General features: G+C 51.2%; 1 protein-coding gene and 1 long non-coding RNA gene across 2 annotated transcripts in view; both read right to left on the reverse strand.

Annotated features, from left to right (window-relative positions):
• Positions 1–19,274, reverse strand: part of LOC107372650 (ryanodine receptor 3-like) — a 47,156-nt gene that overhangs the window by 16,759 nt on the left and 11,123 nt on the right. Inside the window, exons 8-11 of the mRNA XM_070551980.1 lie at positions 17,689–17,881; positions 17,554–17,618; positions 17,431–17,482; positions 8,575–8,757 (exon numbers count right to left, since the gene is read on the reverse strand). Of these exons, the coding sequence (XP_070408081.1) occupies positions 17,444–17,482; positions 17,554–17,618; positions 17,689–17,881 (297 nt within the window). The 3' untranslated portion in view covers positions 8,575–8,757; positions 17,431–17,443. The remainder of the gene's footprint in view (positions 1–8,574; positions 8,758–17,430; positions 17,483–17,553; positions 17,619–17,688; positions 17,882–19,274) is intronic.
• LOC139070485 (uncharacterized) lies at positions 2,441–5,765 on the reverse strand. Its single transcript, XR_011520981.1, has 2 exons — positions 3,318–5,765; positions 2,441–3,001 (listed from the first exon to the last, which is right to left on the reverse strand). It is a non-coding gene; the product is annotated as an uncharacterized lncRNA (long non-coding RNA).

Here is a 19,274-nt window from a genome sequence, read left to right on the forward strand (position 1 = left end):
AACATATTCCATTTTCAAGTTGCTGGCTTATTCAGAGGGGTCAAGGTTCACAGCTTCTTGGTACATGCAGATAAAATGATGGATTTGGGCTGTTTTGGGGCTGAAAACAGGGTTCCTTTCAACCTAGAGACTTGAAAGTTGTACTGTTTCTTTAGATAGTTGACAGCTACAACATATTCCATTTTCGAGTTGCTGGCTTATTCAGAAGGGTCAAAGGTCACAGGATTTGTGCTGAAAAACAGGGTTCTCTTCAACCCAGAGACTTGAAACTTGTACTGTTTCTTTAGATAGCTGACAGCTACAACATATTCCGTTTTCAAGTTGCTGGCTTATTCAGAAGAGTCAAGGATCACAGCCTCTTGGTACATGCAGACAGAATGATGGATTTGGGCTGTTTTGGGGCTGAAAAACAGGGTTCTCTTCAACCTAGAGACTTGAAACTTGTTTTGTTTTTTTAGATAGCTGACAGCTACAACATATTCTGTTTTCAAGTTGCTGGCTTATTAAGAAGGGTCAAGGTTCACAGCCTCTTGGTACGTGCAGAGCAAATGATGGATTTGGGCTGAAAAACAGGGCTCTCTTCAACCTAGACACTTGAAACTGCTTCTGTGTGTTCCTTGACCTCACAGGTCCAACATGTGTAAATTGCAGACAGATTGGAGCTTGTGAAATGTCTTGTGGCAGGCGGGCCAAAATCTGCTCGGACACGGGTCCCTTAAGGGCCCTCGAAAAGGTCAGACGGCCACGATTTCGGCGTGCGTGGATGAGACGGTAGCCGGGATGCACCATCCCAAATTTCGTGCGGCTACGCCAAACCGAATTCAAACGGCGGCCCAAAAGTGTGAAAATTTAGCTCAGGCTTCATTTGCGGCCTTCTGCCATTTCACATGCATTTTTGCCATTTCCCTTACATGAATGTAAAAGCAATTTTGGTCTCCAATTTGAGGCCCTTTTCGGCCGCCGTTCAGCCATCTTTGATCCAAGGCGCCCGGAAATTTTTTTTTGGTGCATCCCAGCACTGGTCCGAACCAAAGATTTCAAATTCGTGCCGGTCGAATCGTGCTAAGCGTCCGTTTGGAGCCGGAGGGCAGTTTTCCCTCCTTTTCTGCCATGTGCTCGGCAAAGTGGCATTTCTCAACCGATTTTCACAAAACGAATGTCAATTTGGCACGCCGCCGTCACCCCGAGCTAGCCCAGGCAGTTTGGTAGCCGTAGCTCGTTGTTCTGGTGCTGTTCTGGGACAGAGGTCAGAGAAAATGATGATTTCAGCTGAAAAACAGGGTTCTCTTCAACCTACAGACTTGAAACTGATATTGTGTGCTCCTTGACCTCACAGGTCCAACATGTGTTAATTTCAGACAGATTGGAGCTTGTATCACAGATATGCAACCAGAAATATGTGAAATTGGGCTTTGTGCGACATAATTCTGGGTGCCATTTAAAAGTCATGAGTGCTAATGACTCCGGTCCTTCTGTTCCAGATAGAGGCCACTAATTGGAGTATTTTAAAACAAACCTGACCTCTCTAGGACATTCAGAAGCCAAGATATGAGCCTGCAAAGGTGTAACTGGAAAGCGGCCTCTAAGAGACACCACGCCCGGTGACCTTTGGGACATGATTTGACCCCCTTTGGAAGGTGCTATCATCATGAAAAGTTCAGGTCACTTACAACTCCATAGATTATACTTTAATGTGATGTTTCAGCCTGATTGGACCTTGTTTGAGGGAACTGGAACCAGAATTGTGTGAAATTGTTCTTTGTGCGACATAATTCTGGGTGCCATTTAAAAACCATAAGTGCTAATGACTCCATTCCTTTTTCTGGTGATAGGGGCTGGTAAGCAGAGTAATTTAAAAGAAACCTGACCTCTCTAGGACATTCAGAAGCCAAGTTATGAGCCCACAAAGCTGTTTTCGTAAGCAGGCCTTTAAGGCAGAAGTGATCCGGTGACCTTTGTGACATCATCTGACCCCCTTAGGAATGTGCTATCATCATGAAATGTTCAGATCCCTTACAACTCAATAGATTCTACCTTCCTGGGATGTTTCAGCCTGAGTGAAGCTTTTTTCAGAGAACTGGAACCAGAATTATGTGAAATTGTTCTTTGTGCGACATAATTCTGGGTGTCAATTAAAAACCATAAGTGCTAATGACTCCATTCCTTTTTCTGGTGATAGGGGCTGGTAAGCAGAGTGATTTAAAAGAAACCTGACCTCTCTAGGACATTCAGAAGCCAAGTTATGAGCCCACAAAGCTGTTCGTAAGCAGGCCTTTAAGCGTCACAAGGCCCAGTGACCTTTGGGCCATGGTTTGACCCCCTTAGGAATGTGCTATCATCATGAAACGTGCAGATCACTTACAACTCCATAGATTATACTTTCATGTGATGTTTCAGCCTGATTGGACCTTGTTTTCACACAAATGTAAACAGAACAATGTGAGATTTTGAATGTACAACCACTTTATTACAGCTGCCATTTAAAAATTATACATTCTTTGGACTCCATTTATGGATTATAAGTAGCACACCATTATTTTGAGTACAATAAAACAGACCTGACTTCTCACTAAGGTGGCACATTCAATTTCTCACTTTGTGATGTACACAACTGCAGCCAGGCGCACAGATGCTGCATGAGCAGCTGAACAAACTCTTGTGCCAGCTGACAAAGACGAGTCCAATAGAGGTTCTGGTCAGCAGGGAGCTGCTCCAGTGTACTTCCCCGGTCAGAAGTAATTTCCACGGCTTTGGATCGCTACAATGTCAAACACACACACACACACACACACACACACACACACACACACACACACACACACACACACACACACACACACACACACACACACACACACACACACACACTCACACGAGAGGATATGGAGGAGGCTGGTTTGGACTTGGAGAGACATGACTCCTTTCAAGACATGTGGATGGATTTGAAGGAAAAATGTTTAGTCCGCTTGGGAGTCACCGTGTTTCTGCAGCCAGTTGAGTCCTATAACAAGAGGAGACTGTTTGAGACACTGTGCTTGAGCATTGCCTGTTAACCAAGTGCGATCAGTCTCATATTTGGACAAGGGTCATCTGTGGCACACCTGAAAGTGCGGTAAAAATTTGAAGCCAATCAAACAAAAAAAATTCCAACCTATTGCCCCTTTAATTTTTTAGCTCCGGTCACTTTAAAATCATTTTCTTCTAAACCATAGGCGATGAAATGACCGTTCCAGTTAAAAGGGATTCATTTTTAGTCCCCCCAAAGACACATCCTAGTTTTACAGCTGTTGCATTACGTCTGGGGCAGTCTAGCTGACCTCTGCACGCCAAGATGATCCTTCCCATTAGGTTTGGCTGGCTGGAGGAGGTAAAGTCATCCAATGTGTGTTACTGTGGACCCAAAGAGGAGCTTTTAGTTGTTTTTTCCACAAGCATTAGCTGAGGCTTAGCTTTTAAAATTGATTTGAGCCAACACTCACCTGAGATGCTGCACGATTAGCATGAAGGTTTAATGGGTTAACTGGTGCAGAGCTTGTCTCCCAGTCTTCCAGCAGGTCCATCCATGTTTCACGGTGTTTAATCCTTAAAGGATGCTTCTGATCTCCAAACGCGCTACTCAGGTGTGACAGTCATGCAGTGGTGACGTTTTTACCGCGTGTCTGTGCTGTGTTTTGGTCACGTGAACACCTGCGCAAAGCTGCTGTCACAGACCCGCGTTTTGCTGAGTCTGGGGAGCGATCAGATCGTTCCAAATGCAGTGCAGTGTCCAGGAGCCTTCTGTCCATCAACACGTGTAGATTTCAATGATCAGACCACTAGATTGTCTGCTAACGGCGCGCTGTCTGCGCAAAGCTCACCACCATCTCCGTGCGCATATGTGCTTCACGCTTGGCTCCGTCCTCTTGTCATGTCCCGTTTAATGAGTGCAGGTGAGCAGCGTTTCCCGTTACATCCGTCCTCTTGTCGTGTCCCGTTTAATCAGCGCAGGTGAGCAGCGTTTCCCGTCACATCCGCGCTGTTGTTGTGCGCTCCCAGCGGACATCCGTGTCCCGTTCCATTGGCTCAGTTGTCGCGCACTTCTCAGCTCCGCCCAGTCACCGGCATTGGCTCAGTTGTCGCGCGGTTGGTGGTTATCTCCGTCCAGTCACCGGCACCAGACCTCTTTCTTGGAGTTCATCTACAGGTAAGCATTGTGTCCACGTTTCTCTTTAATAATTAAATGGTTTAAAGTGCAATTTTAGCATGAACAGTGAATAGAATATGTGCATGAAGTTGTCATTTTGTAGTCTTTGTCATGTTTAAGTTGTAGTTCCTTGCAGTAAGCTCAACAGAGTGCTAAAATCCACCTTTTCTCCCAGTGAAATCAGTGCAAATCAATCTCATTTAATAAAATGGGAAGAGTTTAGCAGCACAACACACAGATAAACTACAGGTTGTATATATATACGTGACTACAATGCATAACATGTCCAAAAGTGTTTGAAGCTTTTAATCAGCTGTGCAGGAAGTTCTCTTAAAGCGAAGCAAAGGTTTTTAGCCACTAGAGGGTGTCATTTTGTAGTCTTTGTCATGTTAAAGTTGTAGTTCCTTGCAATAAGCTCAACAGGTTAGCTGTTACACTGTGTTATTACATTTATGACAGCTTGACATGAGCACACACCAGTGTTTACACAGGATTTGGTGTGGAACAAAGCATTTACTGGACAAGGACACTTCTGTGACTTTGTGTAGCTTCACACAAGGGTAAAAAATTAACACTTTCTTCTATTTCCCTTCCTTAGACACATTGTCATCATTCGTAGCCAGAGTTTCACCATGCCTTCCAAATACGCAAATTGCCCCATGTGTGGCCGCCCGTTTGCGGCGCTGCCGCACCACCTGAAGAGGGTTCACCACGTTGCCAACCCAGAGGAGCGTCAGCTTCTCCTGAAGCTGGCAAACAGGCGTGTGTTTTATAGGTACGAGCCCTGCCCTGTCTCTGGCTGCCGGTACCAGTCGTCCAGGTGCGACCGACACCTGGAGACATTCCACCCGGAGCTAACCCAGGAGCAGCTGGACCGGGCTGTTCACTTGGTCCAGAAGAGGGTGACCGTCCGCCAGCTGGCAGACCTCAGGGCCACGGCACCTCACCCTCCAATGGCCAGCCACTTGGACCAGGAGGAGGACGAGGAACTGGACGCGTGGTCCGACGAGGAGGCGGAACCGCAGGCCAGCTGCCGGGGCTGCAACACCCTCGTACGTAAATACGAGGGTGTCAAGCGGCAGCTGGACAACCTGCGGAAGACCTTCCGCCTCTACCACCGGAGGGTCTCCAGGTTTGAGAGGAGGACTGGGAAAGTGAGTTACACATGCCTATAAATTCGATTTAAGTCACGAAATAATACTCAGCAAGCACGTGATCAAGTTGCTCCTTTAAACCACGTGTTTTATCATTTAATTTTTGCTGATGGTCTGTGTACAGCACTTTGCGCTGTCTCTGGCTGCTGGAAATGTGCTATATTAAGAAACTGGACAGTGACATTGACATGTAATAATCATTTTGATTCTTTTTCTTTTCTTTTTTTTAAAGAAAATACCCAAAAACCTCCCTCTACCGGAGGAGGAGGTTCGTCCCTCCACCTCCCGTGGACCACAGCAGCGGCCGGGAGGACGTCCTCACGCGGCCGGTAGACGCCCGCCCTCCATGCGGGCCGGAGAACCGCGGTCCGGGCAGACTCGGCAGAGGGAGGTCCGAAGAAGCGTGGCCACACCTTCCTCGCCGGCGTCGTCGGCACCCTCCTCCGCTTCGCCGCCACCCTCCCACCCATCACTACCACCCTCCCGCCCATCACCACTACCCTCCCGCCAGTCACCATTGACCTCCCGCCAATCCCGTCCACGCCCGCCCTCCAAGCGGGCCGGAGAACCGCGGTGCGGGTGGACTCAAGAGGCCAGACTGAAACCCTTCTGTCCATCGCCCCTTTCCTCGCTGGCGTCGTCGTCGTCTTCGTCGGCATCCTCCTCCCCATCGCCACCACCCTCCCGCCGATCACCATCGCCCTGCGACCCCTCACCGTCACCACCGACAGCGGGCCTGCGGTTGTCCCCAACAGCCTCCCCACCATCATCTCCACCACCACCAACGTCCCGCCGCCCATCAAAGGTGAAGACGCCCCCGGTCGTCGCGAGTCAGTCCAGCGCGGCCCCCTCCTCTGGCCGGAGGGAAGGAGCAGACTCTACTCCGCCGAAGAAGAGGTCACGTAAAACCCGCCACACCGGTGGCAGCCCGCCACCGGAGGAGTCCCCCGAGCCGTCCCCCGAGGAGTCCCGGCCGCCGAGGAAGGAGACGTCTCGCCGGAACCCCGCCTCGCTGCTGTTGGGCTTCTCCTCGCGGATGGGTTAGTTTTCATATGTCTGTTTACCTCACGTCTTGATGAATGTTCTTCCCAAGGATTCATTAACTGCTATGTGAACATTTCTCCACAGAAGAGTACCTGGACGACTACCGGGCTTTCCTTCGAGGCACACATCAGTCCACCAAACAAATCGACAATGTGTCCTCCAAGGTGATGCGCGTCAGGAGGTTCCTCAATTTCATGGCGGTGGGGGCCGACCGCCTGTGGGATTGGAGCTTCCTGACGCGGACGGGGCGCGTCGTGGAGTAAGTGTACATCACCTGCAGTTAGCCAAAATCACAAAGAAAAACAAAAGTGTTGAGCTATTTCTATTGTGTTCTCTTCAGGTGGGTCGGTCACCTAAAGAGGTGTGGGAAGAAGGTCACCACCATCACCTTCTACCTTAGGAATGTATATTCATTCCTAAGGTATTTCAAGGAGACGCCGCCACGTCATTGCCGGCTCAAGGGGGCCCAGATCACGGCAGCGCTGCGGGCTGTCCTTCAGTGTATCACTCCTCTCCTCAGAGATGTGAGTGTACACCAAATGAAGGTGAAGGAGGCCAAACAGATGCGGGTCGTCTCGGTGGCTGACCTCAAGCTCTGCCGGCAGCGCTGCCGGGACACCATCCCTCATCTGCTGGGTAAGAATCGTTGATGTTGGTGTTTATGCTTTGGAGGATGTAACGATGGGTGACGGGTTCTGTCGAGCGGAGATGTTAAATGGAGCTCACTTGTGTTTGATCTTCACAGAACAGCTGGAGGCCCAACCCACCGACGTTAAATTACGGTACCGGTTGTTTGGCTACTTGGCGGCATTCATCGCCTCCATATACGGTCACAGGACGGGCGTCATCACCAATATGACCGTCACGGAGGTGATGAATGCCCGCAACAATGCCAAGGAGGGCAGCCCCGTCGTCAACGTGAGTAGAAAAACACTCCTTTGTCTTTGCTTTGTTTCTCGCAAGTTTAACGCCAAGGTGTCCTCTGTTGCAGATCGCGAAACACAAGACCAACAAGTTCTTCGGCTACGCCCAGGTCTTCCTCCATCCAGAGGAGTTCTCCTGGATGGAGAGGTGGCTGGCTGTAAGAAGGCAGCTGAAGCCCGAAGGGGACTTGTTTTTCTTCGGGGCAACGGCGCAACCCAACAAAAACCTTGTCAGATACATGCAGGCGGCGTGGGAGGAGATGGGGCTCTCGGGGAAGCCCACGTTTACAGACCTGCGGACCGCCATAGCGTCACATGTGAGTTGTTTACCGGCATTGACGGGTCACTCTTTATGTCGCACTGTGTGTAGAACAGCTCTTAAAGAACCCCAGATAACAAGTTCTTTGCTGGACTAAAGACAAAAATACTCACTGCATTTTCATACGTCTCTTCTTTGCTTCACGGCTTCAGGCAAAGAAAAGGCACATTCCCCAGGTCCGGGAAATGATCTCGGCGGCCATGTGCCATGACGTCCGGACAGCGGACAAATTCTACGCTGTCGTCCTGGAAAGTGTGCCGCCTTGCAGGGCATGTTCGAACAGGCAACGGACACCCAGGAGGACCCGACTCCTTCCAACGTGTCCTTGGAGTCCCGGACGGATCCAGGAATCGAGGACACCTCCGGCCTGACTGATCACCTCCCTCCGGCGAGGAAGGCTCTGCGGCGGCGGGACACGAGCGGCAGCAGCACAGAGGAGTCCGAAGGGCACGTGAGCTACCGGGAGAGCGGTAGCTCCGAGTCTCCGGAGGACGACGGAGACCACGACCCTTCTGTTGTAAGTTCATTCGCACTCTGAACGGTTGTGCGTTGTTAAGCGCTGTGACCCTTCCTCACAGCTTTATGACGATTGCATTATTTCTTCTTTCTCCAGCAAAGCACACCTGTCAGAGGAACCTCCTCCATTTGCTGTGAGTTCCTTCAGTCGCCGTTGTTTAACTGAACCTGGCCTCGGTTGTCCTACACTGTCACCCTCCGACACAGCTTCACGACGATTGCATTATGTGTTTTTTCTCCAGACAAGCACACCTGTCAGAGGCTCCCAGCCGGACCCCACCGCCCCACAGCTGCCGGTGGAACATCCTCCTTTTGCTGTGAGTTCCTTCAGTCGCCGTTGTTTAACTGAACCTGGCCTCGGTTGTCCTACACTGTCACCCTCCAACACAGCTTCACAACGATTGCATTATGTGTTCTTTCTCCAGACAAGCACACCTGTCAGAGGCTCGCAGCCGGACCCCACCGCCCCACAGCTGCCAGTGAATCCCTCTGAGGTGAGTTCTTTCAGTTGCCATTGCAGATCTGATCCTGATGATGATGATGATGATGACCTTATCACTACTGCGTTCCACCGTAAGGCTAGACAACCACAGGAGCCGGAGCAGTACACAGGGCCATCTGTAAGTACAATTGAAAAATTATTAATCTGTCATTGAGCTGTACTGTCATTTCTAAACTTGAATCTTTATCTTTTGCATGATCGCACACGGACAACCAGACGAAGCCACAAGCCAGTGTTGGTAAGCATTGGTCATTTCATATTTTTGATCATTTTTTGTTGTCCTATTTGGAAACAACTAATCAATGGCTTCTGTTTTCCTACACACATCAGCGTCAGTTTCCAAAGGTGGTCTTGAGCCCTCTGAAAATTGCCGCAAAAAAGAAGAAAGAGCAGGCGAGAAAGTTGCTCCGGTTCAAATCCAAAAAATGTTTGTAATTACAGAAGCCTGTGGCTGTTATTTTGTTCATTGTTAACTTATGCCACTTTGTGGTTTAGTTTTTTTAAATCATTACCTGCTAATAAAGCAGTGTTTGAAAACAATCAGTTTGGTTTTTCATACACACTTAGCAGTCATTTACTACACTTAGACCTTTTCCATTGTAATGTTAGCAAACGATTGACATTTCCCCTACAAATGTAGGTAAAAGTAGCAATTCTTTGCCATTGGCTTAACAAATGCTGACAAATTGGCAGAAATTTGCCATTTTACGTACAGATTTAAATGAAATGACAATACTTTGTCATTGCCTGTACAAATGTACAGTAAATGACAAAGCATTGTTAATTGTCATACAAGTGTAGAAGAATTAGCAACACTGCCATTTGGCGGTCAAATGTAGATGAATTGGCAATACTTTGACACAGGATGGGCAAATGTAAGCGAATTGGCATTACTGTGACACAGGACGTGCAAATGTAGGCGAATTGGCAATACTGTGACACAGGATGGTCAAATGTAGGCGAATTGAATATACTGTGACACAGGACGGTCAAATGTAGGCGAATTGCCAATACTTTGTCATTTGACGGTCAAATGTAGGGCAACTGGGTATTGTTAGTTTGATTTTCACCTATATATTCTGTCGAAACAGAGTTCATCACTCAGTGCATCCTAGAAGGTCCTGGGAAGGCTCCAAGCAAAACCAATGTGTTGTTTATGACTGCCTGCAGACTCTTCTCCAAAGTGGAGGGTCTGTGAAGAAGTATGTAGTTATCTCTAACTTGGTGTGTGTGCTCCCAAATAAAGTCCCCAGCCCTGGCTCTGTGTGAGAGGAAATTGGCTTCTGACTCCGGTGGGTGTCATTCTCTCACCCTTTGCAAAGTAATTTTGGTGTTTATTGATAAATGGTATTGAGAACCTAATATTTCTAACCCCTTTGCGTGTGTTGGTACGCCTGAATTGAATAAATAAAAATGCCCAACAGCTATCATTTGCCAGTTTATGCACTAATATATGGGTAATGCCAAATGTAGGGGAATTGGCAATTGCCATTTGACGGAAAAATGTAGGCAAATTGACAATACTGTGATACAGGACGGGCAAATGTACCCGAATTGACAATACTTTGGCACAGGATTAGCAAATGTACGCACATTGGCAATACTGTGACACAGGACGGGCAAAAGTAGGCGAATTGACAATACTGTGGCACAGGACGGGTAAATGTACGCAAATTGACAATACTTTGGCACAGGACGGGCAAATGAGGGCAAATTGACAATACTGTGACACAGGACGAGCAAATGTAGGCAAATTGACAATTGCCATTTGGCAGACAAATGATGGGGAAATGGCAATGATTTGCCATTTGGCTGTCAAATAAAGGGCAATTGACAATACTTTGCCATTTAACAGACAAATGTAGGTAAATTGTCAATTCCTTGACATTTGACAGGCAAATGTAGGGGAATTGACAATAATTTGGCATTTGGCAGACAAATGTAGGAGAATTGGCATCTGCCATTTGGCAGACAAATGTACGCTAATTGGCAATTGCCATTTGATGGTCAAATGTAGGTGAATTGGCAATACTGTGACACAGGACGGGCAAATGTAGGCAAATTGACAAACTGTGACAAAAACAGGCAAATGTAGGCGAATTGACAAACTGTGACACAGGACAGGCAAATGTAGGCAAATTGACAAACTGTGACACAAAACAGGCAAATGTAGGCGAATTGACAAATTGTGACACAGGACAGGCAAATGTAGGCAAATTGACAAACTGTGACACAAAACAGGCAAATGTAGGTAAATTGGCAAACTGTGACACAAAACAGGCAAATGTAGGCGAATTGACAAACTGTGACACAGGACAGGCAAATGTAGGCGAATTGACAAACTGTGACACAGGATGGACAAATGTAAGCGAATTGGCAATACTGTGACACGGGACGGGCAAATGTAAGCGAATTGGCATTACTGTGACACAGGACGGGCAAATGTAGGCGAATTGGCAATACTGTGACAAAGGACGGTCAAATGTAGGCAAATTGGCATTACTGTGACACAGGACGGGCAAATGTAGGCAAATTGACAATACTGTGGCACAGGACGGGTAAATGTACGCAAATTGACAATACTTTGGCACAGGACGGGCAAATGTAGGCAAATTGACAATACTGTGACTCAGGACGGTCAAATGTAGGCGAATTGGCAATACTTTGTCATTTGACGGTCAAATGTAGGGCAACTAGGTATTGTTAGTTTGATTTTCACCTATATATTTTGTCGAAACAGAGTTCATTACTCAGTGCATCCTAGAAGGTCCTGGGAAGGCTCCACGCAAAGCCAATGTGTTGTTTATGACTGCCTGCAGACTCTTCTCCAAAGTGAAGTGTCTGTGAAGAAATGTGTGTACTTTTCTCTAACTTGGTGTGTGTGCTCCTAAATAAAGTCCCCAGCCTTGCCTCTGTGTGAGAGGAAATTGGCTTCTGACTCCGGTGGGTGTCATTCTCTCATCCTTTGCAAAGTAATTTTGTTGTTTATTGATAAATGGTATTGAGAACCTAATATTTCGAACCCCTTTGCGTGTGTTGGTACGCCTGAATTGAATAAATAAAAATGCCCAACAGCTATCATTTGCCAGTTTATGGATTAATATATGGGTCAAATATTGGCGAATTGGCAATACTGTGACACAGGACGGGAAAATGTAGGCGAATTGGCAATACTGTGATACAGGACAGGCAAATGCAGGCTGATTGGCAACACTGTGACACAGGACGGGCAAATGTAGGCTGATTGGCAAAGCTGTGACACAGGACGGGCAAATGTAGGCTGATTGGCAATTCTGTGACACAGGCCGGGCAAATGTAGGCGAGTTGGCAATACTGTGACACAGGATGTGTGGTTCCCCCTACATTTGCACCGTGGGGCGGGCTCTCCGTCGGGCGAGGGCCGCTTGTCACGTTTTGTGCCATTTGGCCGACATCCTGCCAGCACCCCTGCTCTTTTGCAATTCGACATACAAATGTCGGGCCTGTGACAAAAAAGTTGCCATCACGCTGACATTTTGCCACCGGCCCCGTAAATTTGCCGTTTGGCGTTAGAAATGTCGGCCGATTGACAAGTCCGTCCATTGGCACCTATAAAGTCGGCCCGGTGAAAACAGTGCCACGGCGCAGACCCAATCTCCCCCTGGTGGACATGGGTGGACGCCGAGCGGCCCCCGAGGGCCCCAGAGGGAAGGGGGCGGGCTACGCGGCGGCCCCGTATTTTTCCCGGCCCCGGGGACCAGGGTGCGGGGCCCCGAAAAGTCCGTATTCTGCGCAAGCGGCCGCGTCCGCAGAAACGCATGGGATGTAGGCCGTCTGTCAAACCGGTCCCTAGGGGAGCTAACAGAAGCCACAATCAGACAGAGATGCGCCGAGCTGCTGGGAGAACCAGCCGTCAGCCCGCACAGCTAACAGGAGCCGCGATTAGACAAAGATGGACCGGGCTGCGGGGAGAAACAGCTGGCATTCCGGGTGGAAAACATTGGTCTCCCGAGAGCTCCACAAGCCGATAGTCGGAACCCAGCTCCACAAACATGTTATATTTCAACCCATTTTCTAAAGTGCAGCATTATGTTAAATGCACTGGGTTTTACCCTATTACATTTAAATTTCATGGTTAAACAGTACATGTTAAAATCTAAGCTCAGCTCGGCAGTGACCTAAAATACATAAATATAATTTTACTTACCAAAAAATATGAAGTGGAGACTCCTTGGACACTCTATTAGTGCAATTAATGCCACAGCAAGTCATTTTGTCCAACAATTGCACAAAAAATATCCAAAAAATAATACACAAACACAGAGACTCAAAATCCCGGAGCAGTTTCCAAGCCAGGCCGATACTCTACTGAGGCGGCCCTGGCACTATCCAGCACCTGCTGGATGGAGGGCTCTAAGCCGACTGGGGGCTGCCTGCCCCCCTCAATGGCCACAACTTGAGCTGAAGATGATCCGAGGACGGATGCCAAATCCTCCCCTCCATCTGAGACAGGAGGTCCCGTCTCGCCGGCAACCGCCACGGCTCCCTGTTCAACAGACTGAGAAGCAATGGAAACCAGACCCTCATGGGCCAGTCTGGCGCCACCAGAAGGACCTCGTATGACGAGTCCCTCGCCTGATGGAGGGTCGGTAAGATCAACAGGAAAGGCGGGAAAGCGTACAGCCGAACCAACGGCCAGGCATTGGCGAGGGCATCCATCCCCAGCGGGGCGTCGGCCTCTGCCAGGGAGAACCACAAGGGGCAAGTTGTGCTGCTCCTCGAGGCGAACAGATCCACCTGGGCCTCTCCGAACTGATGCCACATGCTCTGCACCAGCTGAGGGTTCAACCTCCATTCCCCCGGGGGAAGACCCCGTCGAGACAGGCAATCCGCCACCGAGTTCCTCCACCCCGGAAGGTGCAGCGCCCTGATGGAGGCCAAGCGAGGGTAAGCCCAGGTCAACAGCGTCTGAGCCTCCCTCAACGATTGCAATGACCTGGTGCCCCCCTGACGGTTTATGTGGAACACCGCCGAGGTGCTGTCCATCCGGACGAGCACGTGCTTGCCCGTCCGGACGAGCATGTGCTTGCCCCGCAGAAAGGGCAAGAAGCGCCTCAGCGCCACGTAGACGGTCTTCAATTACAGGACATTGATGTGAAGCCGTGCCTGACAGGGGCTCCACAACCCCCGGACCGACCTGCACTGCAAATGCGCCCCCCACCCCCGGGGTGACGCATCCGTCGTGACCACCTCCTGTCTGGCGGGGACCAAGCCAAGCGGGACACCGAGACTCAGGTAGGCGACATTGTCCTAACGATGCAAAAGAGCCACACAGCTGCTTGTGACCTCCAGTTCAACCCGTCGGGTGTCGCCGGGGATCCAGGCGGAAGCCGTTGAACCACCTCTGCAAGGGCCGAAGGTGGAGTAGCCCGAAAGGCACCAGTGCAGAAGCTGAGACCAGCTTCCCCAACAGTCGTAGCCAAACCTGGACTGGGGGTGCTGCCCCAAGGCGAAAGGCCCGGAGCAAGGACCGAATCCGGACCCTCCTCTGCTCGGTCAGCCTCGTCCGCATGGCCACAGGATCTATGGCAAAGCCAATAAAATCCACCCACTGAGTCGGAGCCAGAGAACTCTTCTGCAGGTTCACAGTCCGTCCCAGCGCCTCCACGTGGGCAAGGACACTGGCCGTGACCAGGCCCACTTCGCGACACGACGGCGCACAGACGAGCCAGTCGTCAAGATATGGCAGGACCTTCAACCCCGCCCGACACAGGGGGCTCAGGGCTGCCTTCACACACCGCGTGAAAACTCGGGGGGCGAGAGACGAGCCGAACAGCAGAACCAGAAACTAGTACACCCTCCCGAGGAAAGAAAACCGCAAGTATTTCCTGTGCCCCTGATGGATCGGGACATGGAAGTATGCGTCCTTGAGATCTATTGTCGTGAACCACTCACCTGGACAAACCACCTGAAGGACACCGCGAGTCCGAAGAATGCGGAAGGGCAGCACCTTCAGGAACCGATTGAGACCCCTGAGGTCCAGTACCGGCCGCAGGGACCCATCCTTCTTTGGTACCAAGAAATACATTGAAAAAAAGCCGTCCGCCTGCAAATGCGGCGGAACGACCTCTATGGTCCGTTTGTCCAGGAGACCATCTATTTCCTGCATCAGCATGCTGACCCGTGCAGGATCTGTGACTGAAGTCACCCTGACCCCCGAAGGGGGTGGGGGCCGACGGCGGAACTGCAACCTGTAGCCCTGGGACATGATTCGAACCACCCAAGTGTCTCCGCATTGGGCCTCCCAGAGGGCCAGGTGCTGTGGTGAAAATCTGCCGGCCGCCAGCCTATGGCCCTCAGAAAGTGTCTCAACGCCTGTTCGGGGCCCTGGGTGGGCGGTGCCTGACCTGCCCCCGAGCGTCTCCAAGTCCCTGCCGCGGCCCCGGTCTGCTGAGTGACCTGCAAGGGGGCGGCCGGGCGAAACCGGCACCGAGGGTCCCGTGCCCCTCGTGGCCTGGACTGTGGCACGGGGAGGACCCCTGCCCCACTACGCCCACTCCAGGTCTCTGCGGTGTGTCTGGACTGCAGCCGACCTTCCAACGCCCTCTCAGCCTCAGGCCTGAACAACTGGCCCGGCACCACGGGCAGTTCGTGCAGGCTCAGTCGGCAGTCATCCGACACTAGGGCCTGCGCCAACCAGACCTGACGGCGAGCCACTACCAGTGTGCCCAACAGCCCACCAAGCTCCCTGGACATCAGCCCAAATGCTTGCAGGGCTGTGTCGTTTGTATCGCCCAGTGCTGTCCCCGCTGCGCCCGAGTGCAGCATCTGGGACTGGGCTAGCAACAGCACCGACAGCGAATTGCCCCAATGTCTTAAGCCCGGCACAGTAAGCTGTCGGTCACCCGCCACTGGGTGCTCTGACAGCGGACCCTGTCCCTCAATGCCTCATCCGGGGAGAGCACCAAAAAAGCAACGCAGTGGTCCACCGGGGGCATGCGATCCAACCCGTAGGTTCCTGCCTTCCACATCAATGCTAGGGTCCTGGCATACCTACCGTGGTGGGAGAGCTGCCTTGGGTCCCCCCAGCACCGCTGCAGCTCCTCCACAAAGGCCGGCGATGGTGGGACCTGAAACGGGGGCGCCGCCGGAGCCCGGCGGAAGAAGGGATTCCCCGCCCAATGGGCCACCGACACATCGCCCAGTCCAATCCTGGCCAGTGCCATTCGCAAAATCGCCCGCAACTGACAGGGGTCCTCCGCCAGCTCCGAGCTTGCTGAGCAATGGAGAGACATCCCCGAGTCCACGTGATCTCCCAGGCCCGGGGGCTCTACTACCAGCCCCTGACCACGACCCGGAGAGGGGCCCTCCTCCCACAGGGACTGAAACTTGGATTTTGAGGCCCTCATAGAGGTCAGGTCGTCCGAGCCCCCCTCGTCCGGGGCTCTGGTCAGCAGCGCTTTGAGCTGTTTCACCTCCGCCCGCAAAGTGTCCACTTCCTGGCGAGAGGGGTGCGCCACACGCTGCTTCTTGCGCCTCAGGCTGCCACGTTCCTCAGCCAGTCCATCCCTCTGTCTTCCGGAACACGGATGAGGGATACCAGAGGGCGGCAGGTCTGACTTAAACAGGAGGCACTCTACTTGACGTAGCCTGTCCTCCCGCACCACCAGCGGCAAAATGCTGCAGTTCATGCATGGGTCAGTCAGCGCCTCTCTGAGGTGAGCAACGCCCAGATACTTTAGACACATGTCGTGGCTGTCCTCCACCTGGAGGGGAGCCCCGCATGACGTACACGCCAACATCCCTACCGATGTGGGAGACACCAGCGACAACACAGGAACTGAGCGAGGACTTCAATGAAAACTGAAGAACGCGATTCAGTCCTGGAGTTGTTAAACAACAAACAATGTGTGTGTTGGCTGGGTAATCTGAGCGTGACACCTCCACGGTCAGAACGTCCAGCCCCACTTACCTGTAGCGCTCGCCGGCCGCACCCCCCTCCCCTTTCCACAGGAGAAAACAGCGACCACCAGCAAGCCCTATCCGAGCCGGCAGTGGCGGTCCGAACGGCGCCGGCCACACCGCCCGCTCTCGGTAACAATCGACAGATAACCGCGTCAATCCACCGCCCCAGAGGGCTCCCCTGAGCGCTCAGACCACCCGGTCTCAAGCAGGATGACGCCAAGTAGTAAGTGTACTCACCTCAAGACCGACAAGATCCGAATCATGGACTTACGGAGCGATTGACCCGCGAAGCACGCCAGGTCAACAGCGAGAAGATCAAAGAGGCCCGAACGTAGCTATTGGTGCGTAATTTATAGACTCGCGACCAGGTGCGCTACGTGTCACGTGCGTGACTTTGTTTACATTAGTACTCGACCTGCGCAGAGCGCGAGAAGATACATCCATTTACTGCCACTGGCAGTCAGGAGGGAACGAAACAGAACCAATGTTTTTGTATTATTTCCTTTGATTTTCTCTCTTTTACCCTGAAAAGTGCTGTCCATCTTGAAGATGCAAAAAAAAAAATGTCAACCTGACAGTCAAACCCTGACAATTACATTTGTGATTGACAAGACACTGACCAATCAGATGAGAGGCAGAAATATTCAGCCAAAATTTGTGCTTGGAAGTCATGCAAGGGTAAGTCTCACATGTGGCTTTTCGCCTTATAAAAACACCTAATTTCATAACTTGTTATTTTTATAGATACAAGTTTCTTATCTGTGGATGCACAAAACTTACTGCACAACTACGAAGAACAGGCTTAGAAGCTAATAAAGTCCACAAAAACATGTGCTGCCACGTACCTGACCCGTGTGTTCAGTCTCGTCCTTGTTGATCAGGTACATCAGGAAGAACCTTCAGACAGGAAAGGTGGGAGTTAGCAGAAATCTCCTCACAACAAAGCAGATCTGCTGCTGCAGTCTTACCTCCATGTCCTCCTTCACCTGCTCCTGCTGGTCTCTCAGCTCACCAAAAGCATCGATGATCAAACCTGCATCAGAAAAACAAATGAACCCAAAAAACCCGAAAGCCGGACCAAAGAGAAGTCCTGAAGGACGTACCCTGAATGATGGCCAGCAGGATGACGATGACGAAGAAGAAGAAGGTGATGTCAAACAGGATGCGGTAGAGTTCATATGGATCTCCGGCTGGGTCCTCCAGCTCGTCTCCGATGCCTCCTCCAGCTCTCACGCCCACGTACATGTGGAACAAGTAGCACTGCTGGGAAAGAAAGCGCCAGTCGTACTTTATTATCTGCTAACAGAAACTCTGATGTTATTTTCATCCTGCTGCTGCTGAAATAAAGCATCTGTCAGCGACTCTGAGTTTTACTTTTATGTGAAGAAGTGATGATGATCAGATTTTTTATCTCAGGATGATGAAACATGAAGTAAATGTTAGCGGTGGTCACATCCCATCAAGGCCGTTACGTCCATCCTGATGAAAAGCTGCAGGAATCCTTTTCACCTCTAAATATTTTTACCAACTGAGGCCATTTTTGTTAAAAGGTGATCAGATGTACCATCATCATATCGTCACACTTCATGTCGGGCTCGTCTTCGTCCTCGTGTCAGAGTCCAAGCCCCCAGGCCGGGCTCTCCCAGCTGACCGGCTTCAGTCTTGGACCACATTACCCAGCATGCCCCTCGCGGGGATTCCCTCCATGTTGCACCTGCGTCAATCCATGTCTATATATGGAAGACGCCACACCGGCTCTTCACTCAGTCATCGTTCCACCGTGATCCATGATCAGAGTATTCCAAAGCTACTACAGCTAAACCTCCACCTTTCCTCCTCAGACCTCATCCGTCAGCCTTTCCAGTACCGCTTTCAGCCAACCGTATGTGTAATAAAAGCTCTTACTCCCGAACCCAGTCTTCGAGTCTGACAGGATGACTGAGTCCATTAATCCAGCGGAGTTCGAGCAGGTGAAGAGAGAGATGGAGCAACTGGTGAACGAGAACGTTCAGCTCCACGCCCTGGTCGACCGGCTTAACACCAGACTGAACTCCCAGACCGATCTCTCCATGCAGTTGTCTACTGCCGTCACGGCACTCCAGCAGCAGGTTCATGCTCTCCACCTGCAAGCCCTCACTCCCCCGACGGGAGAGCCACACTTCAGTCTCCCGGAGAAGTGGAATGGAGAGACGGGGAGTCCAGACGGTCTGCTCGCTACCCTCGAGATGCAGTTCGAGTGCCACCCAGGACGCTTCCCCACTGCGCGCTCTCGAGTGGCACAGCTCACCTCCCTACTCACCGGACGCGCGGCAGAGTGGGCCGCTGCGCTCTATAATTCCAAATCACCGGCCTGCAATGACTACGCTGCATTCGTGGCTGCCCTCAGAAAGACGTTTGTTCCACCCAGCAGCGAAATGGGGGCAGAGGCACGACTCCTAAAACTCCGCCAGAAGGAGCGCTCTGTGTGTGCATATGCATCGGAGTTCCGCACCATCCCCGCCAAGCTGCGGTGGGATGACTCTGCCCTTCGAGCCGTCTTCTTGGAGGGACTGGCAACCTACATCCGGGATGAGATGGCGGGAAAGGAGCTGCCCCAGAACCTGGATGAAGTGGTGGATCTGGCGCTGCACATGGATCAGCGGGTTCTGGTTCGGCCCAAGCCCTTCACTCGCCCATCCAGGGCGCCTGG

Source organism: Nothobranchius furzeri, chromosome 6 (genome assembly GCF_043380555.1).
Source record: "Nothobranchius furzeri strain GRZ-AD chromosome 6, NfurGRZ-RIMD1, whole genome shotgun sequence".
Classification (NCBI taxonomy): Eukaryota; Metazoa; Chordata; class Actinopteri; order Cyprinodontiformes; family Nothobranchiidae; genus Nothobranchius; species Nothobranchius furzeri.